This window comes from Hemiscyllium ocellatum, chromosome 19, assembly GCF_020745735.1.
Source record: "Hemiscyllium ocellatum isolate sHemOce1 chromosome 19, sHemOce1.pat.X.cur, whole genome shotgun sequence".
In the NCBI taxonomy this organism is placed as follows: domain Eukaryota; kingdom Metazoa; phylum Chordata; class Chondrichthyes; order Orectolobiformes; family Hemiscylliidae; genus Hemiscyllium; species Hemiscyllium ocellatum.
The window spans coordinates 43964400-43990013 of NC_083419.1; the positions used below are offsets into that span (position 1 = coordinate 43964400).

At 37.4% G+C, this 25614-nt stretch overlaps 1 protein-coding gene across 2 annotated transcripts in view; it reads left to right on the forward strand.

Moving 5' to 3' along the window:
* The first annotated feature begins 616 nt into the window (after positions 1-616).
* Positions 617-25614, forward strand: part of mkrn1 (makorin, ring finger protein, 1) — a 61796-nt gene continuing 36798 nt past the window's right edge. Inside the window, exons 1-3 of one of the 2 annotated variants that reach the window (XM_060839876.1) lie at positions 733-820; positions 2444-2514; positions 16855-16983. In XM_060839876.1, coding sequence (XP_060695859.1) covers positions 16862-16983 — 122 coding nt within the window. In that variant the 5' untranslated portion in view covers positions 733-820; positions 2444-2514; positions 16855-16861. Of the gene's footprint in view, positions 821-2443; positions 2515-16854; positions 16984-25614 lie in introns of both variants that reach the window. The other variant, XM_060839875.1, reaches the window with a different exon arrangement.

Here is a 25614-nt window from a genome sequence, read left to right on the forward strand (position 1 = left end):
CCAATTAAACCTGTTGGACTATAACCTGGTGTTGTGTGATTTTTAACTTCCCTGGTACACTGGGAGGTTGTGGTACGCACTCAGCAAACATATAAAAACCAGAAAATATATATCTCCTTATGGTGCCATTATATACAAGATATGATGTAGGTTGTGATGATAAATGACATCGTATTTACGTTACAACCTGCCGTCTCCTGTTTTGAAATTGAGGATACAACTTTACTCTGGCATCCTCTATCCCATCGCTCATTCGCTTTAATCTCCTGCGCATGCGCTCGCAGCCTCCGGAAAGTACCGAAGGCCACACTCTTTTCCGGAAAGTACCGATTACATTTTCCCGGAGGATCAGGGAGTCACGGTTACCATAGAAACCTGGACCTATATTGTTATTCCCCATCTTCGTCCTCCCTATTTTATTCACGGTCAGTTGCGTCTTTTTTAAATCTTTTACATTCTTGACCCCGTAAGCAGGCGGGCCCTGATCGCAACGAGTGCTCCGTCGCGGGGGACGGGACGTGGCGCTTGTGTTTTTTTTCCCACTCTCTGTGTCTGTTCTCTCCGGAAGTAGCGGTCAGCGTGTTCTGGAGACGGCGTGCGCGGCCACGAGCTCCAGAGGAAGCTTGAGACCCGAGCCTTTTCCCCCGGAAGTGGTGGCGCAGGGGCCGTTGGGAGGCCCCGCTGTAGCCGCGCGGTGACTGTGGTGGATAATGGCGGAGGCAGCGGCATCCATGGGGACGGCGGCGGCAGCAGCAGTAACTCTTGCTGGAGGAGGAGGCGGCGGCAGTGGAATTGGCTGGACTAAACAGGTCACTTGCAGGTAAACGAAAAACGACGGTTAGTTTTTATGCCACCACCTAGCTTTTGTAGAGCCCGAATGTAATCATCCACAGAACGATAAAAGGCCTTTCGCAGGTGAAGTGTTTTAACATCAATTGACACCGCGCGTAGCAACAATAACAGACAGCGATTGGCACTGTTCCCCCGTTCGACTCGTCCCCGAGATGACGCTTTTAGGTATGTTTTGCATCAAGGTTTTCTTGGAGTAAAAGAAATGTGTTTTGTGAAACTGCCTCTTGATTTCGGAATTCTAAAGTGTTCTGAATCTTTCCAGGTTTCCTTTTAATATAATTTTTAGAAGGAATTTATTTATTGATTGTGAAGTGCCTTGCAAAGTTGTTAAGAAACTTTGTGGTCATGTTGTCGACTAAAATCTGCAGTGAATTCGTTTTCTCGATTTTCATAAGAGTTTAAAATGTATTGTACATTTACGTTTTAAATTGTAAACTATTGTGAGCGTTTTGTATAACTTGTAAGAAAAAAAGATTAAAATCTTCATCGATTCTATTTTACTGCAGATTCGAGAGCGCATATGGGTCTATCGTAGAACTTTTTTTTGCATCTCCACTCAAAAATTGCGAATTTGTATAATTTTGTGTGGTCATCTGGCTTGATCAGTCAGATGCTTTAACTTTTGGATACCTGAAACAAGAGTGTAGTATAATGCACAAATATCTTGGAGATGGTGTTTGAACATATTCGGTAAAATCGCAAAATGATGTTGCTAGTTAGAGTGGGCAAAATGGCAGAAATGAGAGGAGATCTACCCAATTTGGATCTAAGGATGTAATTACAGTATATAAATGGAAAACTGAGTGCAGAGATTTGTGAGGCCAGCACAGTGAGTTGGTACAAATGTAATACTACTGTCATTTGTCTCAGGTGGCTAGAATGTAAAAGGGTGGAAGTTGTATTTTCACTGTATAGGACTCTGGTTTAGACACCAGCTGGGTTGCTACATTCTGTCCTGAGGACTGCATCTCAGAAGGCTATATTGATTTGAAGATCATGAAGGACAGATTAGAGACTTTTGCAGCGCTAAAAGAGTTGAATTGTAAAATACAGTGGGGTAGGGCATATCCCGTTAAATATAGAAGGTTGAGCACTTCTGTTGAGGCATTTTAACATAACCATAGAAGTTAGTGATTCCTATCCTTTCCTAGCCTATTTCTTCAGGAGGGTGACTCCATTACAACATAAACTTTGAGTTCATATCTTCTTGGTGATGTCAGAAGACACTTTTTCAAATAAAATACAACAAAAATCTTGAAAAAAGCTGTTGAGGTATGCTCAATTGAATATTTAAAAGCTGAACTTGTTAGATTTTTGTACAACACCTGCTTAAAAAAATGTTATTTGTTCATAATAAGTGTACATCACTGGCATGGCCAGCATTATTACCTAATTCTTGATGATGAAGTGCCTTTTTGAGTGGCTGGAGTCCTTGTGCTGCAGATGTTCCCATGTGTTATGAGACAGGATGCTCCAGGAATTTGACCTCAAGATAATGAAGGATACTTCTAAATCAGGATCATGTGTGACTTGTTAGAGAACTTGCAGGTCGTGGTGGTGTTCCATACATCTACTGTTTTTGTTTTTCTAGGTTGTAGAGGTCACAGGTTTGGAAGGTGTTGTTGAAGAAACTTTGGCAAATTGCAGTCAAACTTGTAGATGGTACGTATTGCAACCGTAGTGTCCTCCTGTTACAGGGAGTAAATGTTTCATGGGGTGGCTCATGTTGATTAAAAGGTTGCTTTGTCCTTGATGGTGAGCAGATTCTTGAATGGTCTGAAAGCAGAACATATCCCATCTCACTCAAGACTTGTATTTTCTAGATGGTAGGGAACATTTTTAAAGAAAAGTATAAGAAACACAGCCAATGTCTACAAACCAGAAACTAAACAGGATCAGCTATATATATGGCAATAGAAGCAGGTCAGAGGCTGGAAATTCAGCAGCAAGTAAAACTTATCTCCTGACTCCAGAAAGTGTGTCTACCATCTACAAGACATAACTCAGGCCTATGAAGGAATACAGTGGAAACTCGATTATCCAAACATGATGGGTGGGCGCTATTTCATTTGGATAATTGATTATTTGGAAAATCGATTAAATGCCTTTCCTCTGGGGCTCGGAGTTTTAAAGTCTGCTCCCTATTCAGGACACTGCAGCAGTGGACTGTACATCAACAACAAGACTGCTGCTGCTGCTGTCTTTGTGCACTAAGTCTCCAAATAGCGCACAGATACGCACACACCCACGACCCCACTCAACTTTTTACTGCAAATTTTTGACAGGCTCCATGCTGGCCCTGTACAGGACAATGTTAGAGAGATTATTCCTGGGAAGTTGGGTGTGTGTGTGTATCAGGATACACCCCTCTGTAGAGCTCCAGGGAAAGTGTGGGGAGACAAACAAGACGAGAGGTTAGCCATTTGGAGACGGTGCCTGTTTAATCACTGTAAACAAAAGATGCGATCACTGCTGGAAACACATCTTTGATGTAATGTTTCTATCGGGACCTCAAAATCTCCATCGGATAATTGAGGTTCCGCTGTATTTCGCAATTGGCAGGATCGGTGCAGCTCCCAATTACATTTAATAAATTGCACGCAATTTGGAACAGCACAACTCGTTTGAATGGTACCACCAGTGCACAATGGCAGTTGTGTGTACGATATGCAATTACATATGTGTACTGCAGCAACTGAGCAAGACTTGTGCAATAGCATCTTTCAAACTTATGACTTCGATCATCAAAAAATACAGGGGCAGCCGATGTTGCCAGTTTTAAGTTCCCCTTCAAGGTGCACACAATACTGACTTGGAACCATTTTGTCTTTCTTTCACAGTTTTTCGGTCATAATCCTGGAACTCCCTTCCTAAGAGCACTGTAGGTGTACCTCACGGTCAAAAAAGTGGCTCACCACTACTTGGCAAGGAAAATTAGGACTGGCTAACAAATGCTGGCATAGCCAGTGATGCCCAAGTATTGTAAAATGTTAAGTAAAATAAGGGCGAAAGTAGACCATGAGACCCATTGATTCTGCTCTACCTTCAGTATGATCAAGATTGATATTTGGCCTTGACTCTATTTTTCTGTTTACTTGCACATGCCTTGAATCCTTGAGAGATCAAGGTTGGGACATGTCGTCGAGTCTCTGACTTTCTCTTGTCACTACAGTATTTCAGCAGCTTGTCGTCTTGAGTTTCTTATCAATAGTGACTCTACCTGAATGTTGGTGTTGGGAGATTCAGCATGATAAGCTTGTTGAATGTTATAGATAAGCTATCTTTTACTGAAATTGGCTGTTGACTGGCACCAGTGGTTCTTGCCACTTAGTAGCCCAAACTTGAATGTTGATTGGGTTGTCTCATAATGAGTTTAGAATGAAGCACACGTCAACAGTCAAATCATATCCCTACTGCTGAACCTATAATGGAGTGAAGGTCATTAAAGAAACAGTAGAAAATGTTGGGCCTATAACAGTGAGCTCAGTAAATCCCTGCAGTGATGGCCAATCACATGAGCCGCAGGACTCTAACTACTACCATCATCTTGCTTTATAGATATTGCTCAACCAGTGGAGAGTTTGACATCAGTTTTACTAGGGCTTCTTGAAGGCACACTTCTTCAAGTGCTGTTTAATTTTCATATCACTGTCTCTTGACTCCTGGAATTGGATTTTTTTTTTGCATGTTTTGGATCAAGTTTGTAATGAGCTTTTGAGCTGCGTGGCACTGGCAAAACCCAGCTGAGCAGATTAATGCTACGTATGTGCCATTATTGCTGACAGATGGGCCAGTAATTGGCTGGATTGAAATTGTCCATTTTTGAGGAGAGGGCATTTTCTTTTAACGTTGCCAGGTAGATGCTGGTGTTGAACCTTTATCAGGGAGATGGCTAGTTCCTACACTTCTACTGTGGACTGTAGAATCAAGATGGGTAGATGGAGTTTCAATACAATAATTGAATGATGTAAATGGTGCAGCAAGTTTTGGCTTAATAGTCTACTCCTGTGACTATGTTCATAGCCAAAGAAATGGTAGTATCAAAGAGAGAGAACTTAGAACATTGCAAGTGGTTTTGTATTTATTGAAGTTGCTTTGCAATGTAATATATATTTTCACAGAAAAATTGGAAATGTAAAGATGGATTTCTCCCCAGAACTTTGTGATGCCTTATCGCTTTGTTTTCAACTCTGGCCAGAAATCGACTGTCACAGCAAAAATAAATCTCAGTTTAAAGCTTAGGGATATATTGTTTGAGTTAAGCAGATACTTGAAAATTTAATTTAAATTTAATATTGTCCCTGCAATTTTTTTAAGGGTAACTTTTTTAATTAAAAAAATGTTGGTCTGTAGGGTATTAATTAGACATGTACAAAACCAAGTTAACATTATTTGTGCTTAATATTCACAGTAATGTTCAATATTCCTAAGAGCTGTGAAATGCAGTTCCTACAGGTTGTTCCTGATTGCATACTTGCCACTCACTCATACCTTTTATCATTTGAGAGTTACTTGGTCAGCTTTATATGGTTGTGTGAATTTTGTCATCTTGTTGACTTGACACCTTTTTGCAAATGCAGATTGATCTTAAATGCAGTCTTCACATCTGACTTGGAACTTGAAACTAACAAGCAATATCCCAGATTCATATTTGATCATGGAATGGAGTAATGTGGACCTGTGTTTACTCCACTTTGTTGCTTTAAAAGTCATTTGCTAGCGCAAAATTAAAAATCACACAAGACCAGGTTATGGTCTCAACAGGCTTATTTGGAAGCACTAGCTTTTGGAGCACTGCTCCATCAGGTGGTTTTGGAGGTTCGGATCATACTCACAGAATTTATAGCCAAAGGTGTCTAGTGTCATGGATATGTGATACAGTAAACAATCTTAGATTAAAACTTTCATCTTTCATAATGGGATATGCTGGTTTGTATCACACTATGAAAGATGAATGTTTCAATCCAAGATTGTTTACTGTATCACATCTTCATGACACTAGACTCCTTCGGCTATAAATTCTGTGAGCGTGATCTGAACCTCAAACCACCTGATGGAGTAGTGCTCTCGAAAGCTAGTGCTTCCAAATAAACCTGTTAGATTATAAACTGGTGTTGCATGATTTTTAACTTTGTCCACCCCAATCCAACACCAGCACCCCCAAGTCACTAGCACAATATTTCTTTATTACATTCTATATCTTTGGAATATTGAATTATACATGGATAAAAATCATTCAAAATCATTCTCGCAGGAAGACTCGAATCCTCGCATCACAGCATATGGTTGCTAAATAATGTCAGAGTTTTCAGTCCTGTGTCCTGCCTGAAAGTTCTTCGTGTGCTTATCTTTCCAAGTGTATAGAAAGACTTGCTAAAATCAGTCCTAATTTTGTCTCTTATTAATTAATAAGTTACCTTGCCATTGTCACAGGTTAGTTGGAAGAAATGTACTTCTGTAAGGTAACCTTTTTGGTTGTTCCCTTTCTGTTCTGAGGTTGAAAAACCAGTTTCTGTAGTTATTCAAATTAGTTCTGCAACTCTTGGCTGAAACTGCTTCGAAGGCATCAACATCTGTCTTGTGTGTCAATAACTAGAACTAGACGTTGTTTAACGAAATCACTCATCTGTTGGTTATATGTTCACTGTAATTGAATTGTGACTGATAGTGTTCAGGAGAATTTACCAAAGCAGTATGCACCTAGTCCTAAAAGGGGAAGCTTTGTTAGACCTAGTTCTTGGAGATGAGGTAGGCAAATTACATCAAATGTTATTTGGTGAATATTTAGGCAGACAATGATCATTATATCATAAGGTTTAGGATGATGGTGAAAACGAAACAATGAACAGTCCAGAATAAGAGTGGTTAACTGGGCAAGATTTTCATGGGCCAGATAGGCATGCCAAAAGTTGGTGAGGAAAATTGTTCCTGAAAATAAATGACTTCTAAAGAAATCCAAAGATCCTATGATGTAATAGTAGATACAATTTTTCTTCATCTTAATTTATGTTTACAGCAGATGTCAGGGAGAAAAAAATGAAAACCTAGTCGAATGCAAAATAGAGAGGAGGCACAATCAAATGAGATAAGCAAAGAAGAGGGGTTATGAATAAAAACAGGCAGTTAATATAAACGGGAATATCAAAGTCTACTCCGTGTGCCTAAATAGTAAACCAGTGGTAAAAGGAGGAGTATATGGGTAAGATTTGTTTTCTGGGATTATGGCATTGGTCTGTGCTCTCATTTGAGAGAGGCAGCTGGTGCTAGTTCAACTACATCTCAGGCGAAGTTGAGAAGATGGGATCTCAGCTGGTACAGGAATTGCACTGGTGTTGTTGGTCTCATTCTTCATTGCAAACCAACTTTCCAGCCAACTGAACGACTGACCCCATTGCACAGAAAGTGGTAGTGTGTTGGAGACAGGTTCAATTGAGGCATTCCAAAGGGTGTTAGATGATTTAAATAGAAGTAATATGCTGTGTTACAGAAAAAGAACAGGAGAACCACACTGAGTCATGAGAGCTGGTGTAGACACGATGGACTGAATGACATCATCTGCATTGTAACAATTCTGTAAAATCTGGGATCAAATCTGTTAAAACCATTTGAGCTTATTGTAAACTTTGTAAGTTTACTTCCATTTATGAAGTGCTATGTCATCATGCATTGTCATTTTTCCTACATGCAAAATTTGTATCATTTAAAATGTTTTCTTTATTGAACATCCCAAACGTTAGTATGCTACCAAACACTTTAGAAGTCACACACTGAAGATACCACCGAACCATAGAGTCAGAGTCACACAGCATGAAAACAGACCCTTCAGTTCACTTAATCCATGCCAACCACGTTCCTAAACTAAACTAGTCCCATTTGGCTGCATTTGACCCATATCCTTACAAACCTTTCCTATTCATGTACTTATCCAGATGTACCTGCATCCTCCACTTCCTCTGGCAGTTCATTCCACACACTAACCACATTGTGTAAAACTAACATGTTGCCTGTCATGATCTTTTAAAAATGTTCTCCTCTCTCTTTTAAAATATGCCCCCTAGCTTTGAACTCCCCCAGCTTAGGGAAGCAGTCTTTGCTATTCACCTTATCTCTGCCCAGTTTCCAATTTAGATTAGATTAGACTTAGTGTGGAACAATCTGCAACATTTCTTAAACAATGAGAAGTGGGAGCAGAGGTAGGCCATTCAGCCCATCAAATCTGCTTCATCATTTAGTGAGATCATGGCTGATTGATCTGATAATCCTCTACTCCACTTTATAACTTTACCCCACAACTGTTGATTCTTCTACTGATTTATAATTCATCACAGTCTTGAATATACTTTATGACCCAACTTCCACAGATTCATAACCCTCTGAGTACAAATTCCTCCTCATCTTTATCTTAAATGTGTGATCCCTTATTAAGATTATGCCCTCTGGTCTGAAACTCTTCCACAGGTGAAGCAGCCTTTGCGCATCTACCCTGTCAGGTCCTGTAAGAGTCTTGTATGTTTCAATAAATTTGCCCCTCATTCTTCTATATTTCAACAAGTACGGTCCAGTCTTTTCAACTGTTCCTCATGAGACAGTCTGTCCATATCTTGAAACAGCCTAGTGAACCTTCCATGGACTGTCTCTGTCACTGTATCTTTCCTTAGATAAAGGAGCCAAAACTGTTCATAGTATTCCAGCTGTGGTCTGATTGTTTAGTTTTAGCAAAACCTGTCCACTTTTATTCTCCATTCCTTTTGAAATGATAGAACTTAAGTTGTACTTAGTTTGAGTTCCATTTTAGATGAGCAATACCATGCGGTGCATTTTATACTAATTAATAACGTTCCTACTTGACAGCATGATTTTGATTTAGCGTGAGCTGATCTTTCAATGCCCCTTTAGTCCTGTTGTTCGAAATATTGATGCCGGATGACATGTTATCGATTTAAGCCCTACTTATGAATTACATATATAAATGAGCTGACTTTTTCAATGGAGTAACTAATGTGATCATACTGCATTGACACATGAAACTGAAGGAGTCCTCTGCCTGTTTTGCTAATAAAGATTCCGTTGCACTATCTAGATTAATTGGTCATATGTTTGCTCTGACGCTTTCTGCAAAATAGCATCTGTGATTACCCACAAATCATTGCACATATCATTCACTCTGGTTGAACTGTTTCTCGACCTTTTGAGAGATGAAATGTGATGTGCATTTTTTTTTCCTTGTGTTTGGTGGATTTGTCGCATTTCAAATGTTATACCAATGCAAAACCATTTTTTGACCTGGAACCTTGCTGATCTGTAATTAACCTAAAAAATTTACTTTGCGTGCAGCTGTTATCTGGACTCCCACAGGGTGTGGTTGAACAGTGAAGCATCAGCTGGGTTAACTGCTAATCATAGTCGTTGTTCTCCAGAAGTTTGCATGACCTGAAAAGAACACTACAGCTGATTTACAATGTATTATAAACGTAGAAAACTTTTTTCGTGGTAATTAAGTCAGTCTTTTCTAGCTTGAGCATTTCTACTTATAGCTACTGTCTGTTTTTTACCTTCAATTATGCACAGTTACTAAGAGACAAATTTATTTTTTTAATCTATTTTGCAGCCATGGCGTTACACATGCTAAGTGAAACTAATATTTTAAAAGATCAGGTTTGTATTATTCCCCAGGATGGAGTTCTCCAATTTCAAATAACCTTTCTTCCCTTGCCCTTTTTCCCTTCCCAGTCCCTCCCCTTCCACTCCTCCTAGCCACCTATTGGATACATTCCTCCTGTTGACCAGCCAGGTTGTACCTTCTGCCTGTCTTCATCTATCCCCACTTCACCAAACTGCCCCCGCCGCCCCCTTTATCTGCAGCTCTCCTTAAACCCACCCTCAGTTCTGAAGAAAGGTTACACCCGAAACTTCAACTTCTCCACTTCCTGATGCTGCCTGGCTTGCTGTGTTCTTCCAGCCTACTGCCTGTCCACGTTTCCTCTGGCAGTTCATATATGCATTACCACTGAAAATGTTGCCATTAGGTCCCTTTTTAAAATCTTTTCTCTCTCACTTTAAACCTATGCCGTCTAGTTTTGGACTCCCCTACTCTAGGAAAAATACCTTGGCTATTCACCCTATCCATGCCCATCATGGTTTTATGAACTCTAAGGTCACTGCTCAGCATCTGATGGTCCAGGGAGTATACCCCTAACCTATTCAGCCTCTCCCTATAGCTCAAAATCTCCAACCCTGGCTCAACATCCTTGTAAATATTTTCTGGATCCTTTCAAATTTCATAACATCCATCCAACAGCAGGGAGGCCAAAATTGCATGCAGCATTCCAAAGGTAGCCTAACCAATGTAAGTACTTTGGTTTTGCAAGATATCTCCTCTGAATCCTTCCATATTCACCAGCTGTCAGTATTGTATTTGATTGTATTTTTAGATTATGAATTTCCATATTATATGTATGAATAATTCATGCTTGAAATTTTAGGAAACATCCAAGATTAGAACAAATTCAATTATATTCTTGGTGCTGAAATCTTGTTTGTGCTTTGCCTTTTAAGCAAGTTTGGTCAGATTGTAAATCACCAAAAATAAAGGTGAACTGTTTCTGATGTAAATAAGTTCATTTTAGAAGTTCTGCCTGGCTGGTTTGCGTTTCTTCAGCTAATATTAATTTGACCTATTTGTATCTGCAATGCAGGCTGAGCCTTCAGATAATTTACTTTTAATTGTGTTATAATTTACAATGTTTTAAATGCTATTTGTTTTGCAACAGCATCCTAAAGGAAGAGTAAAGAGTCTTGGTTTTATAGTTATGATGTGGTTGGTTTTCACTTGTTGATGTGTAGTACAGATTTGCCATTACTTTGTGCTGTAAAACATCCCTTATAACTTCTCATCATCAGCATATTGCTGTAGTTTGCAAGAAAAGTTGAGCTATTTGAAACCTTGTTTGGTGTTTTAGATATTATTAGGAACTTTGAAGGTTCTATCTTAGCTCCTGTTGTAAGGTTAAAAACAGGAAATTGATAGCCCTTTTAGGGAAAAACAAATTGTCTTATTTCTGGGTTTTTAATTATGCTACATTGGAAATATTTTGCTCCAGGAGTGTGCCACTACATCTCTGAAGAGGTTGATTAAAAATATCTGAAAATGCTACTTTTAAATCTGGGTCAAATTCATTGAATTGGGAAATGCAGGTTATGACACACATTAGGTCTTTGAACCTTCCTGGTGCTATGGGATGTTTCTATTTATGTGAGCAGCCTTGCTGACCATATATGCTTAAAATAAGTGTGAACCAGTTTGACTATCAGGCCTATTGGTGCACCATTGAACTCTTGAGGAATTGCAGGTTTTGTCCTGTGAATATGCTGAGAATACAGAAAATGTTGTAATTGGCCTTGACTATTGTGGGGAATCCACTTCTCTTGAGCCTAGACTCAGAAATTCGATTAGAAACCCACTATTAAGGATAATGCAGCATATATTGATTTTCTTGTTCTGGGGTTGGTTGATTTGATTACAGCTTTTTGTACATTTATTTCTTGTTTAAAATGCTGCAGCTAAATGATTTTTCGCACTAAAATGTTTCAATGTACCATAAATAAGTGTCTAGAAGTGCACTCGACCATGTTGTTCAGTTCAATTTACATGTCCATGTATTGATATGTCTCTGTTAGATTACACTTAAATATGGGGGAGTTGAAGAATTTTTGGACTACTTAGCTAGAGAATTAACAAAGCTGTATCACCGGTTTAATGTTTTGCATGACATGTAAAGAGCTGCCTTAAATTACTTGCTAATCAATCTGCTCAGAATTAAAATTACATGACACCAGGTTATAGTCCAGTAGATTTCTTTGGCAGTACTAGCTTTCGGAGCGCTGCTCCTTCATCAGATGGTTGTTGTGTTCCACCCCCTATGGTAGTGTCCCTATTATCTTTGGGCCAGGAGACCTGGGTTCAAGTCCCACTTGCTTTAGAGGTATGTAAAACAATTTCTGAGCAGGTGGAACCTGAACCCAGACCTCCTGGCGCAGAGGTATTGACAGTGCCACCATGTCTCAAGGGTCCTTGCATCACAGTTTTTGATCAGCCTGTTCACCTGAGACAGTTGGATTTTGAACCCAGCATTATAGCTCAAAGATGGGGACACTATTACTGTGTCACAAGAACTCCCAAAGATGTTTTCCTCATCAACCTGTTCAGTAACAGTGATTCTCCCTTTAAAACTTCAAACCATTTCACACTATTGATATAAGCTGAGAATGCATTCTGGTATGAAATATTTTTGATGCAGTGAACTTGGGTGTCATTTGGGCACTCCATGAGTGCTGCTTTTTGATTTTATTGCACCACTGACTTTTGCATATTGCTCAAAAATGTAAATATTGGAGAGCAATCTGGATACAGCAAGATTGTTTTGTAAACACCAAAGCTGTAGTATTGAATCCTTATGCTTCAGGACTATGTCCCAAGTCAAGCATTTCAGGACAACTACAAAAAACATTTGAAAACAACGAATGCTGAAGATCACAGCGGGTCAGGCAGCATCCCTGGAGAGAGAGCAAGCTAACGTTTCAAATCTGGATAACCTTTGTTCAGACTTCACATCAGCTCTGATGAAGTGTCACCTAGATTCGAAATATTAGCTTCCTTTCTCTTCATGGATGCTGCATGACTTGCTGTGGTCTCCATTTGTTTTCAGTACAGATTCCAGCATCCGCAGTAACTTGCTCCAACAAAAAGCATTTGCTTGAGAGTGTGGTAATTACTCAGAAAGCCATATCTAACAAAGGTATCCAATTTGGCCAGTAACCAACCATCAACCTAATTACCATTATTAATAGAATGCCGTTAATAGTGCTATTTATCAACAAAGTCACTGCTGCTCAGTTTGATTCTGCTAAGGTCAAATGATACATTGCCCATACAGCCTGGTGCAAGCATGGACAAAAGAGTTCAATTTCAGGGATGAAGTGAAAATGACCATCCATATCAAGGCAATATGTGTTCGAGTGTGTTAATAAGGAACCCAGGCAGAATTTGAGTGGGAGAGTGGGTAGCATCTTTCTTTGGTTGCAATCTTGCTTACACAAAGGAAGATAGTTATTGGAGGTCAATCCCCTCATCCCAGGACAATGCTGCAGGATTTCCTCAGACTGGTTTTCTAGTCTTAACATCTTCAGCTACTTCATAAATGACTTCCCTTCAGCATAACATCAAAATTAGATATTTTTGATGATTGTACTGTGTTCAGTACAATTTGCTGTTAGATTCTGAAGCAAGCTTTGTCCAACAAATCCTGGATGATATTGAAGTTTGAGCAGATAAATGACAACTAACATATGTGCCACAGAATTACCAGGCAAAGGCCACCTCTTATTGCATTCAAAGTATTGCCATATGCCAAATTCCCAACCTTCAGGATCATGGTGTCCCAGTGACCAGAAAATGAAATGGACAAGCTATGAATACTATGTCTAAAAAATCCTGTCAGAAACTGGGAGTTGTGTTGCAAATAACTCGCCACCTGATTGCTTGAAGCTTGTTCTTTCTCTACTAGTCTAAATGTGATTCCAACAGAATATTCTCTGTGCTTATGAACCTTGAGAACAACCAGAATAAAACAGTTGATTAGCATCCCACCCAATACTTAAAACATTGACTCCCTCCACCATCATTGAACCCTAGCATAAATGTGTGCCACCTATAAGCTGCCATGAATCCTTTGACAACACCTTCCAAATTGATTATTTTTACCACATAGAAGTGCATGGGCATACTACCACTTACAATTATTCTTCGTATTCCTTCATTCTAACTTTGAGCAATATTGCTACTTCTTCACTTGCTGTGTCAATATTCTGGAATTTTAAATATATAGGTTTGAAGATTGCTGCATGTGATTGGATTAAGTGAATACAGGAAAGTATGGAATGAGAAAATTAATTCCAGATAAAATAGTCTTGAATGTCTGTCTGTCTGTCTCTCGCTCTCTCGACTCATGTTTGCATTTGTATCCCCTTGATTTTACCCCAGATGAAATGCAAAAAAAATCCATAAATGACATTCAATTCTGGTAATTGTCCATTGAACGTAGACATAGCTGGTATCTTTCTCCCAGCTTTGGGATCCATGGTAGGATGACTTATAACACTTTTTACAATGTAATTTTATTGTAAAAATACGTACGACAATAAATTCTAATTATCTGGGGCAACACAGACCTTTGTAACTACTTTATTGTTTGGAAACTGATGTATATTTCCCACAGTGGCTGAACAGCCTAGCAGAAAGACCCAACCTAGCTTGTCTATCTCATAAAATGTGTGTTCATAAATGAGGTGCCATAATGTCCAATATGTTTTAGTAGAAAGCAGAAGGTTCTTTTTGCGTAAAAACAATTTCACTAGAGTCGCTGCCTTCAGTCCAGTTGCTTTTAATGTTTTCCAGTTCTTCAACACTTGAAATTTCTCCTGCCATGATTGCTATTGATGAACGTGTAATTAATCATATGTAACCCTACTGTGATATAGCAGAAAATAGAAGTCATATCTGGAAAGACAACATCTATAATTGGATATTTTCAGTGTTCAAGTGGAACAATTTGAAAGCTTCATGCCTCCTATTGTGTATGGCTAAAAGTAGAGTGAGTTGCTTAAAAACCTTATTTCTGCCTCAATATATTATTCCATTGAAACTAGTTTAAGATTAGAATTGGTTACAATTCATGAAACCATCCTTGTTTACTGTATTCTGAAGTGCTAACCATGCTGCAGATTTTCAGTTTCTCCCAGTGCCCTTTCCAGTCTAATAGCTCTGATACACAAAGCTGCACTCCTTTCAGACTTCTGCTTCAAAAAAATTCAGTGGTACTTTGTTCAGTGTTGGCAAGTAGTAGACCTGCTTATTATTTCTGTTGCAAATATGGTTTTTGTTATGTAATAATTATGTCAATTCAGCAGGTAATTTAATATCCATGATGGATGTTCATCTTACAGACAAATGGATCTTAGCTACACAAATCAGCAGTAACAATCAGTTTGAGTAATACAGCACTTTGAGCCAGTTCATCAAGTGGCTGAACATAGAAACCAGTAAGTTGAGTATTTTTGAAAACATGTATTTTGCAGGATCTACAAGCCATGTGCAGTAATGTCACATTAAATGGGTCCACTGCTTAAATAATAAGCAGTCATTCTCATATTGCATGTACAAAGACACAATGACGAATTGATGCCTTTTTCTGGAACTGTACTAACGATACTGGCTGTTTGCTGCATTTTAATTCCAGAAATGTGGGTTGTTAATATCAGCATTATTATTTTGGCAGCCCTTTTGTTTTTTGACACATTTTTGAAGGACAATTAAGAGTGGCAATTTCAAGGTGTGTTTCTTTCTTAGAAGTGCTTGTAATATGACAAGCTCACTAACTAGATAAAACACCGATAAAAAGTCGAAGATCCCACATCTATAATTGTGACGTATTCATATGGATTGAGCAGTGATGACTGTAAAGTTAAATAAATTAACATAATTTGATTGCCCAGTGCACTAGTATTTGACGACAGTCGATTTTGACCATAGGTGATGCTGAGGAGTTACAGAATTTAACCAGGGAGGATTGGAACAAATATTTGAAGGCTTATGGAGAAGAACCATAGTTTTCTGTCTGTATCTAATCATTTATATGCTTGTTCTGTTTTTGTGAATATTTATTATACTAAATTCAAATGTTTCATAACAAAAGAGGAAGTACAACACAGTAATGTAATCTGCCCAATCTCTCTGTTCAACATTGACTCGAATTCTATTTCCCAATCCCATCCCAGGGTGCATTTTTATACTTCAGTCAAATACTTATCGAACTTACTTTTACATTTTTTCTGTGATGGCCTTTTTAAATTCATTTTAACTTGAATTAGAAAGATAAATTAATTTAACTTTTCCCAGTGTTAATTATCTATTTGCAGTTTGTTAATGAATAATCAGTGAAGATCATGTTTCACTTTTGCCCACTTGAAATTATTTTTCTTTACAATCTTTCAAAAGAAAGCTGGATTTATTTTTGAAAGTGATGAATTTAGAAGGCTGTGGTGATACAACTGGAGAGTGGGACCAGCTGGCAAGCTCTTTCATACTGTAAAACTCTGACTTTGTTTTTTAATTTCCTGTTTTAGTAATGCATCCCAATTCCTTGAGCTTTTAATAATGATTATAATGTTACTTTATAGTATAATTGTAATGATTTATTTGCATGTATTCACAATTGTAATGATAGAAGCAAACAATGTGGTGTAATTGTGGCATGAACAATGCATAATATAAACCAGCATTACTTTAGTATTTTATATTTGCCACCTCTATCTGTACAAACAGATTTGTATTTTCTTCCTTAAACTACCATTTTCTACTTGTACCTGGTCTTTAAAGACTTATGCATTTGCAATTCTAAATCTCGTTCCTCCCCTTGATTAGAAAACTTCCTTTCAGTACACTGATTTATTCTTGGAGCCCTTCTTGGTAATTTAATATCTCTGGTTTAAGTTGATATTTAATGTTTACAAAGTTTGATGTTAAACATAGTTTAAAACATCACGCCTATTTTATCAATTAAACAGTAATAAATGATTAGTTTGTTTCAGGCTTTAGTTATATTTTGTAGCTTTACTTAGTGGTGTAGAGGGACTTCATTAATCACTTCAATAGATATATCTGCATCACCATATTCTATAATACTGTGTTGAAAACTGAAGAATGATTCTTTGACTATAAGCATACCATTGTAACAATGACTAGTGAGGAGATAAAAAAAAAATTACGGGGAATTAGAAAGTGCAATTGATTTTACTGAAATAAATGAGAACTTTTGATAAATACAAAAAATTCCAAAGATGCTTAACTGGGTTTGCTGCACCTGTGGAGGAACAGAATTAATTTTTCAGGTCGAGAACTTGCATCAGATTCATAGACTAATAATAGCTATAAAACTCTACTTGTAGGTACTTCATGCATGGTGTTTGCAAAGAAGGAAACAACTGCCGCTATTCCCATGACCTTACAACCAGCAAGCCTTCACTGATTTGCAAATACTTCCAGAAAGGATGCTGTACCTATGGAGATCGCTGCCGGTAAGGGCCACCTTGTCGTGGGAATGTAATCCCTTTTAATCTTGAATGGTTTAAACTCAAAACTTTCAAAAGAGAAAGTGTTTCTGTTATTCAGTAATGAATTGTAATGGTGCTTTAGCAAATTATAAAGTGGTACAATATTACACACATTTGTTCTCATTTAAAAAGCCATATATTTTTAGCATTTACTTAGATATTTCTGTAGTGCCAAAATCTCCATAAGTTCCATTCACTCCAAGTTGTACAAATACATATGTGCTGTTGGGCAATTGATATTGCTTATTATCAAAAAGGTCCCTTTCTTATTAATTTAACAAAATTTTCCAAGAACCCTCTGTCGCCTTGTCCTCAGCTAAAGAATAAGCACTAAATGGAACTGTAGATTATAAACACAAACTACAAATACAATTTAATAGCAATAATAATTGCAGAGGAAAATCAATTCAGATTTCACTTGATTGCAAAACATTCAACTTGTAATTTGGCTTTGTGGAAAAAATACATAAAGTTAGAAATTAAGTATTGCCAAACCTTTGTATAACGTTTCACCATAACAGCAATGAGGTCTTTAGCTGTGTGTCTCTAGGGAACTGTCAAGTTAGAAATGCACAATGCCAAATATAATTCTCAGTTAAAATTAAAATTCAAGGTAGTGATAAAATAAAAAAATTCTTAATGTAAGATGACTGTTTTAAGTTATCTCAAGTTCTCAATTTGAAGGTGAAGAACACAGCCTGTACTTGGTGTGATTATTTTTGTTTTGCTGTAAAACTGTAATTGAAAATTGAAGCTTTTTGAAGTGATGCATTGTGTTCTGTGGAATAATGCATATTCTATCCAGATGTAAAAAAGAGAATGTAGTATAATTTTGTCCAAATTTCTGTTTTTCATTCATGAATTGTGGACATTGTAGGTGAGGCCAATATTTATTGCTCGTCTCTAATTGCCTTTGAACTGGGTGGTTAGTTGTGCCATTTCTGATGGCAGTTAGGAGGTTGGTTAGCTCATTTGGCTGGATGACTGGTTTGTTACGTGGAATGATGCCAACAGCTTGGGTTCAATTCCTGTACTCTGAGGTTCCACACAGGTCCTGTCTTAACCTCCCCCTCTGGGGAGGCACAGTGGTGAGCACTGCAGCCTCACAGCGCCAGAGACCCGGGTTCATATCCCACCTCAGGCGACTGACTGTGTGGAGTTTGCACGTTCTCCCCGTGTCTGCGTGGGTTTCCTCCGGGTGCTCCAGTTTCCTCCCACAGTCCAAAGATGTGAGGGCCAGGTGAATTGGCCATGCTAAATTGCCCGCAGTGTTAGGTAAGGGGTAATATGTAGGGGTATGGGTGGGTTGCGCTTTGGCAAGTCGATGTGGACTTGTTGGGCCGAAGGGCCTGTTTCCACACTGTAAGTAATCTAATGTGTCTCCACTGAGGTGTTGTGACCCTCAGGTTAAACTCTTGACCAGTTGTGCCTCTAATGAGAGACAAACCCTGTGGTTCTCTGACACTGTAGCAACCTTTCCTTTACCTTTTAAGAGTCAACCACATTGCTGTGCATCTGGAGTCCCATGTAGATCAGACCAGGTAAGGATGATGGTTCCCTTCTCTAAAGTATATAGGCTATTCATAGTTAGATCAGTATTTAACTTCAGACTTAGATTGAATTCAAATTTCACTATCTGCCATGGTGGGATTCCAACCTACGTTCCTAAAATATTAGTTTGAAATTTTAGATTATTAGTCCAGTGACATTACCATGACATCGCCCATAGACTGAGACTGCCAGATTTTGGATTACATGCTAGGTCAAATGAGAGCAGATGATAAAAATATTTAAAGTGATTAAATATATTTGCTAAATAGTTGAACACCCTTTGTGGAATATATGTAGACTTAGAATTGAAATTTGACAACTCTTTTTGATGCAATGTGTTGTCACTAAAGCATATTTTAGAATATTTGAAATTATCTGTTAAGTTTGATAGATTCTTAATAATTTAGTTACTCAGTTTAAAATTAGAAGCCATTTTTGCAGAATAGTGAATAAGAAGCTATTATTAGCCAAGAGTTTAATGACATTTTCTTATGAGTCCTTTTTGAATGTTGTTTCTTTCAATACTTCAGGCAATTTGTGAATCTGGAACCAAGGGTCATTTTCTTTCAATTTTTAATACCTGATTTATGGCAGAAATTGAAACACCTGATTCATTTCAGGGAAATTGAATAGGCCTACAGTCCGTGGCTTGCCCATTTGAACTGTTCATTGCCTGTGATGCATGTATTCTGCATATCCTTGAGTATAAATATTGAATTTCGACAAGGTAGACTTTTCAAGGATGAAAATTGTGTACAATTTTCTATCATGACACAAAGGAATTAACAACTAATATCCCATAATTGCTTACATGCACCGAGCATGTTGTATTATTCAATGTATAAAATAAAAGATGGTTGTTTGAAAAGTAACTTGCTGGCTTTTTCTCTCGAATTAAATAATGGCTTAGACGCTTTATTATATTTGTGTGTTGAATATATGAATAACAGAATACTGGACTGTAGCATTTTCAAATTATGAGCAATAGCAATTCTATTAATTTTCACCTAGTTATTAAAGTATTTTTATGCTTTTCCATTGAGCTTGTCATCAATGGCATGAGAGGCATAAAGTTCAAGCTTCATTTTCAGTGAAGGGTAAGCAATCAAAATAAAATTCTTGAACATGCACAGTACACTTCAGCTCTTGAATAACCATTTCCAAAAAAAACCCTTGAAAAAAGATGTTGAGAAAGCCATCAAGTGCCAGTGTAGTTTTCCATTTAGCAGCTAAACTTTACGTTTTGGTTCCCATCCCACAATTGACAACTAATGGGATGGGAAACAAAAAGTTTAAGTTGCTGTTATCAGATGTTATTTCATAATCCTTTGAAGGCATGCTACATGAATGTTCTTTGAATAATTAGATTTATTATGGAATAGCAAAATTTTGTAGATTTTGCATTTTGCTTTTTGGTGATAGTTTGTCACTTTCACTGATAAACTAAGATGGATAAAGGGATAAAATAATAGAACAAATAGCAAAAAGGTAATAGAAAACACAAATGAAAACAGTCAAATGAGAAACCCAGTGACTAGGAGTTGCAGTAAATTGAGAATGAAGAAGTAATGATGGAAACAATAAGATGATTTAAACAGTCATAAATCAGCAAAGAAACAATCGCAGCCAAGGGCAAGAATTGAGGAAAGTGGTGAAGCAAAATATAAAGCTGTGTGAAATAGGTTTGTCTAATACCTTTCTTTCACAATAAAAATAGGAACTGGGAATCAGCAATCAGTCTGACATTAGCAGAGACAGAACTAAATCAATGTCTTTGATAGCACTTAGGCACAAAAGTCAGTGACTGTGTTCTAAGATTCGCACTTTTTGGTCTGTAGTGTGTATTTTTCATCTTGCGCAGATAAAGACATCACTTAAATACAATCTGTTTCAGTAAGCTGGAATGCACTGGTAAAGACCACTGATTAATCCATCGGTCTACATATACTTAATTATTAGGCAGATAATTGTCTGGTTCATATGCACTGTGAAATTCACCTACAGGAATGCAGAACCCACGTGTAACAGTTCCAGCATAAAAATCTGACACCAAAACTCTTATAATTACACACCTTGGATCCAATCCCAATGAATTCAAAAACAACCATTGAACCAAAGTACACATTTGATACAGATTATGCTTTGCAGCATTCCTAAGCTCTAGGGCCAACTGCAGCTCCTTTGCTTAACATGATATCAGGAAAGCCTGGACTGCCCCGGTACAAAATCCCAGCAGTTTAAAATGCAGCTCTGGCTGACCATAAGTCATTGACATAACCTTGTTCAGATTCCAAAAATACTGCCATATACTTCAATACTAAACTGTTGCTGTCTTCCCCAAGGCCTCTGCTTGAATGCTGAGATTCTACCTCCGATTAATTTTATCTTGTCTAACATCTTTTTGTATGCTGAGGTATAAATTCATACCTTGGATAAAGTGACAGTATTTCACTCCTTTTACAGTTGATCCATTCTGTAATTAGTGTTTAACTGTAGGCTCATTCTGTTTTATAGGAGACATGTTATATCAATGTGCAGTATTCTTGTAATATTGAGCAGATGGAACACCATGTTATTCTTAACTACACCCTCTAGTGAAAGTTGAGCTGTTAAGTCAGGGAACTTTGCAAATTGTCAAGTCATTGTCACGTTGCTGTTAGTGCAACTTGTTGCATGTGAATTGGCTTTGAAATTTTCGATATTAAAATTTTCAAAAGTGCATTGTTGGGAACTTTAGGAAGTTTTGAACTTTGAAGGATGCTATATAATAGTTTTTCCTTTATGATTTTCTTTTGATTTTGGATGCTTGACTAGTTGTTCAGATAGTACTGTCGAAAGGACTTCCAACTGTTTGAAATTGTCTATTTGGTAGTCTAAAGGATTTTGCTTTGGTTTTCTGTTGCAAGACTCTGACTAAGTTAATTTGGTTCTCATTTTCACAATACACATTTGCGATATTTGAACTTACCACTTCTATCTGTATTCTGCAATCGCTAGACCACACCTGAATATTCTTCTGTTTTTATTTGTAACATCATGTAAGTCTGGTGTTCTAAAAAGGCAAGAGATATAATTGAAGCCAATTTTAAAAAAACATAGTAAACCAGGCAAATAATTTACAGTTTACTCAAATGTACAGTCACAGCATTTAATCTTATTTCATATAATTTTTTCCTAGTTACAGTAGATCACTTGTATCAGTGCAATTTAAGTCACCACGTGTCACAGTGTTAGAAATCATTGTACTATCTGATTCACCATAAGCACTCCATTTTCTGTTTGAGTATGTATCTTTTACATGTAGTACTTGGATTCAGGAGAAATTGAAAGCTTTAACTATTTGTAGTAAGCATTACTCTTGCAGTTGGTGCTTTGATAGGTATCTGTAAAATTCATGTATCATATTGACGTGCAACTCCTGTGCTGTTTTAAGTGAAGATATTTGCCCAAATTATATAATTTAGCACTGCATTCCCAAAAAACTCAAAAATTTCTGCAATTTTCTTTCAGGTTTTCCTTGTGTAACTGAAAGGTTTTGCAGTGTTATCTAATTAAGGGTTTAAACCGATCTTTAAAAAAATGATTTGCAATAACAGAATTATATTTATTCATCTAACATCAGTCTTACCATGTTGTTAAATTATTTCATTAAAGGTAAGTTAGTAAATTAAAAATCCTGCAATCTTTTAATTTACTAGAAAAGTAATTGAGAGTTTGAAGTCCCGCTGCCTCATGGAGCAAGTGTGACAAATTGAAGAGCAAAGAATTGAAATTCACAAGTCAGTGTTTTGCTTCCCAGACTGCTGGCTATTTTCACATTTAATGATAGTGTATGCAGTTAATCTGGCTGTTTTGTTCTGACTCATGTATTTTTGCCTGCAGCTATTCTAGGACACCTTGTCATGCATTTGCTCTATCCCTTCTGATCTGTGGCCCCTGCCATGGGAACTGTTCTCATTAATTCTGCTAATGGATTCTTATCAAGTCTGTGTCTGGTTCTGAGGTGCCAATCCTTTCTGTAGCAGTGAAATATGAATGAAGATTAGTAAAATGCAAATTCGGCAAAAAAAGACTGTTTTAAGAAAACAGGTGAACTTGAACTCCAGAATCCAATTTTGCATGCATTTTGGGCTTGGCTTGTTTACTAACAGGAAGTGATTCATATTTACTCAAGTTTTATTAAAGTGTAGATCTTATTTTGAAAACACTTTTTGGAGCCATATTGTAGGGAATCTAATCTAATTTAATGATATCAATGTTCCTAAAGATCCTGCCTTTAACTGTATGTTCTTGTCTTGTATTTGACCTCCCAAAATGCATCATCCTACACTTGGCTGGATTAAACTTCATCTGCCATCTGTCTGCCCAACTTTCTAACTGATTTATATCCTGCTGTGTTGTTTGATAAACTTTGTCACTGTCTAGAATTCCACCAATTTCATGTTATCTGAAAACTTCCTAATCGGATCACCTAGAATTTTATTCAAATCACTTCTATATACTACATCCAACAGAGGTCACAATACTGATCCTTGTGAATCATTACCAACCTCTACTTTGAAAAACATTCCTCCACAACTGCCGCCTTCTTCTATGGCCAAGGTGATTCCTTAAATTTATTTTCTAGTCCAGTCATTCATCCTTTTAGTCTCCAAGATTAAAGCTGTACAGTTATGAGGTATCATTAGAAAATACTGATTTAAAACTGAGAGTGATAATAGGTGGATTTCTGTCTGAGGCAGATTGACTATGAATGATTTGGTTGGGATATGGATTCCACCCGTTGTCCTAAATCAAATGTGGTCCCAAGTATTGATTAGCATTAGAACTCATTGGGAATGCTGAGTGAATCCCACACACATCAAATTAAACAACCAAACTTGTCGGAAAGGAGGATCAGTTCAAGGGAATAGAAGTGCTTTAGAAATACTTTTGATGTGGAACTTGCCTCATTCAGATGCTTTCAAGTAATGATAGCTGCATACCTCCAATAATATCATCAGGGAACATTTAGACCATAAGACGTAGGAATGGAAGTAAGTTCATTCGGCCGATCAAGTCCACTCCGCCATTCAATCATGGCTGATGGCCATTTTAACACTCTTCCCATAGCCCTTAATTCCTTGCGAGATCAAGTATTTATCAATATCTGCCTTGAAGACACTTAATGTCTCAACCTCCACTGCACTTCGTGGCAATGGGTTCCACAGGCCCGCAACTCTCTGGCTGAAGAAATGTGAACTCATTTCCATTCTAAATTGACCCCATCTAATTCGAAGATTGTGCCCATGGGTCCTAGTATCCCCGCCTATTTCATCAGTATTTTTAACTATAACAATAGATCGCTTGCAATATAGTGAAGGAAAATCCAGGCCAAAATGCAAACTTGAATTTAATTGCTTGCCAATGCAATATATATTGTTTGCCATAGGAATACCTCGGGAACGAATGGTCCATACAGAATACTTATTACTGATTACTTAACCATTTCTAAATGCTATCCAAAAAAAAGTATTGTTTGATATCTTTTGCTAATACAGAGGGCAGATACCTGACATACACTCTTCCTAAATAAATTGTTTTTCTCAGTCAAACGAGATGAATCATTGAATCTATTTGGAATGTCATGCTGAAAAATGCTTGGTGACCAAGTTTTCTGCCTCCATTTAAAAAGTTCTCCTTGATCTGCTTCATCCTATGAAATTGCTCTGCAATGTAAAAGTAAAGTCGAAGTGATCTAGTAGTATAAAGTGATCTGCTATGAAACTTTCCTGGAGTTACAAATTGTTAGTTGCATTTGTTCATCTGCCATTTTTAACTTTGCATTTCAGTTTTGTTGGTAGTTAAGTCAGGTCAGATCACATTTTCAAACATTGTACAGATTCCCAATGACACCTTCTTTTATGATTCAGAAACAAGTTTGCGACACTATATGCACTTGATTCCAAGTCATTTCAGTGGCTTCAAACTAGAAAGTTTGTGTTTGCATTATTTCTCCTGTTGTCATTCTCGGCCCACAATTAAATAAAGAGTTTCAATATCAGTGAGAACTGACACTATTACATAAAGCAGTTCAGTTTTTAAGGCATTGGGAAATTATTTGATTGAGCAATTTAGCCTGAAGGATTTATAGAAGCTAATATTCATACAGCAATTTACTTGGATATTTTTACGTCGATCGTGGATCATTGTCAATACATATTCAGCACGTTTTTTCCCCAGCACAACAACATATCACAGAAGAAATTTTGTACTTGATAGAACTCAGGGCCTAATTCTTGAGGATGAAAAGGCAGAGTTGTAGGTGTTGAGAGGACAAGTTTCCTATTGGCGCTCTTATCAAGAGATTGGTGTTGAACTGTTGAAAGGCAAAGAGTAGAATGGTATTTCAAAGTAATTGGCCCTTCGGGCACTCCCCTAGTGCTCTGGAACAAATAAAAGTTTCTGTTTGGCCTTACTGTACCGTTGTTTGCCAAATATATTATGCACAGTAGTAGAACTAAATAAGTAGTCTGTGCAAGCAAATTTCCTTGTGATCATAACTTCATGTTTCAAGTTTGATTTGTTCTTTTGTTGGGAACAGGAATTTTGATGCAGATTTGGATATATCAAATTTCTCCTTCCATGCAGTTCTTCTGCATATCATTACACTTAGAGCTGATTCCAGTGGAATTAGTTTTGTAAGATAGCTGAATAATACATGATGGCAGGTTTGCTGTGTTTATTTTGTAGGGTCAATTTGGCAAAATTAAACCGTGCACAAAATATGTGCTTATTAATGGTTCTTGTTTCACAGTGTAGTATCCCTACCTCTGAGCCTGAAGACACATGTTCAATTTCCACCTGTTTCAGAGCTGTTTAATAATATCTCTGAACAGGTTGATTGGAAAAATAGGTTCAAGAAAAATTATAATGCAGCTGATTACAAACTAACAATATATTTTCCTACAAAGTTATGTTCATGACTTTATTATTCTGAATGTTCGCCTTTTCCACCGTATAGGAATTCGTAGAGTCAAAACTGCGGCCAACTATCTTTACCTA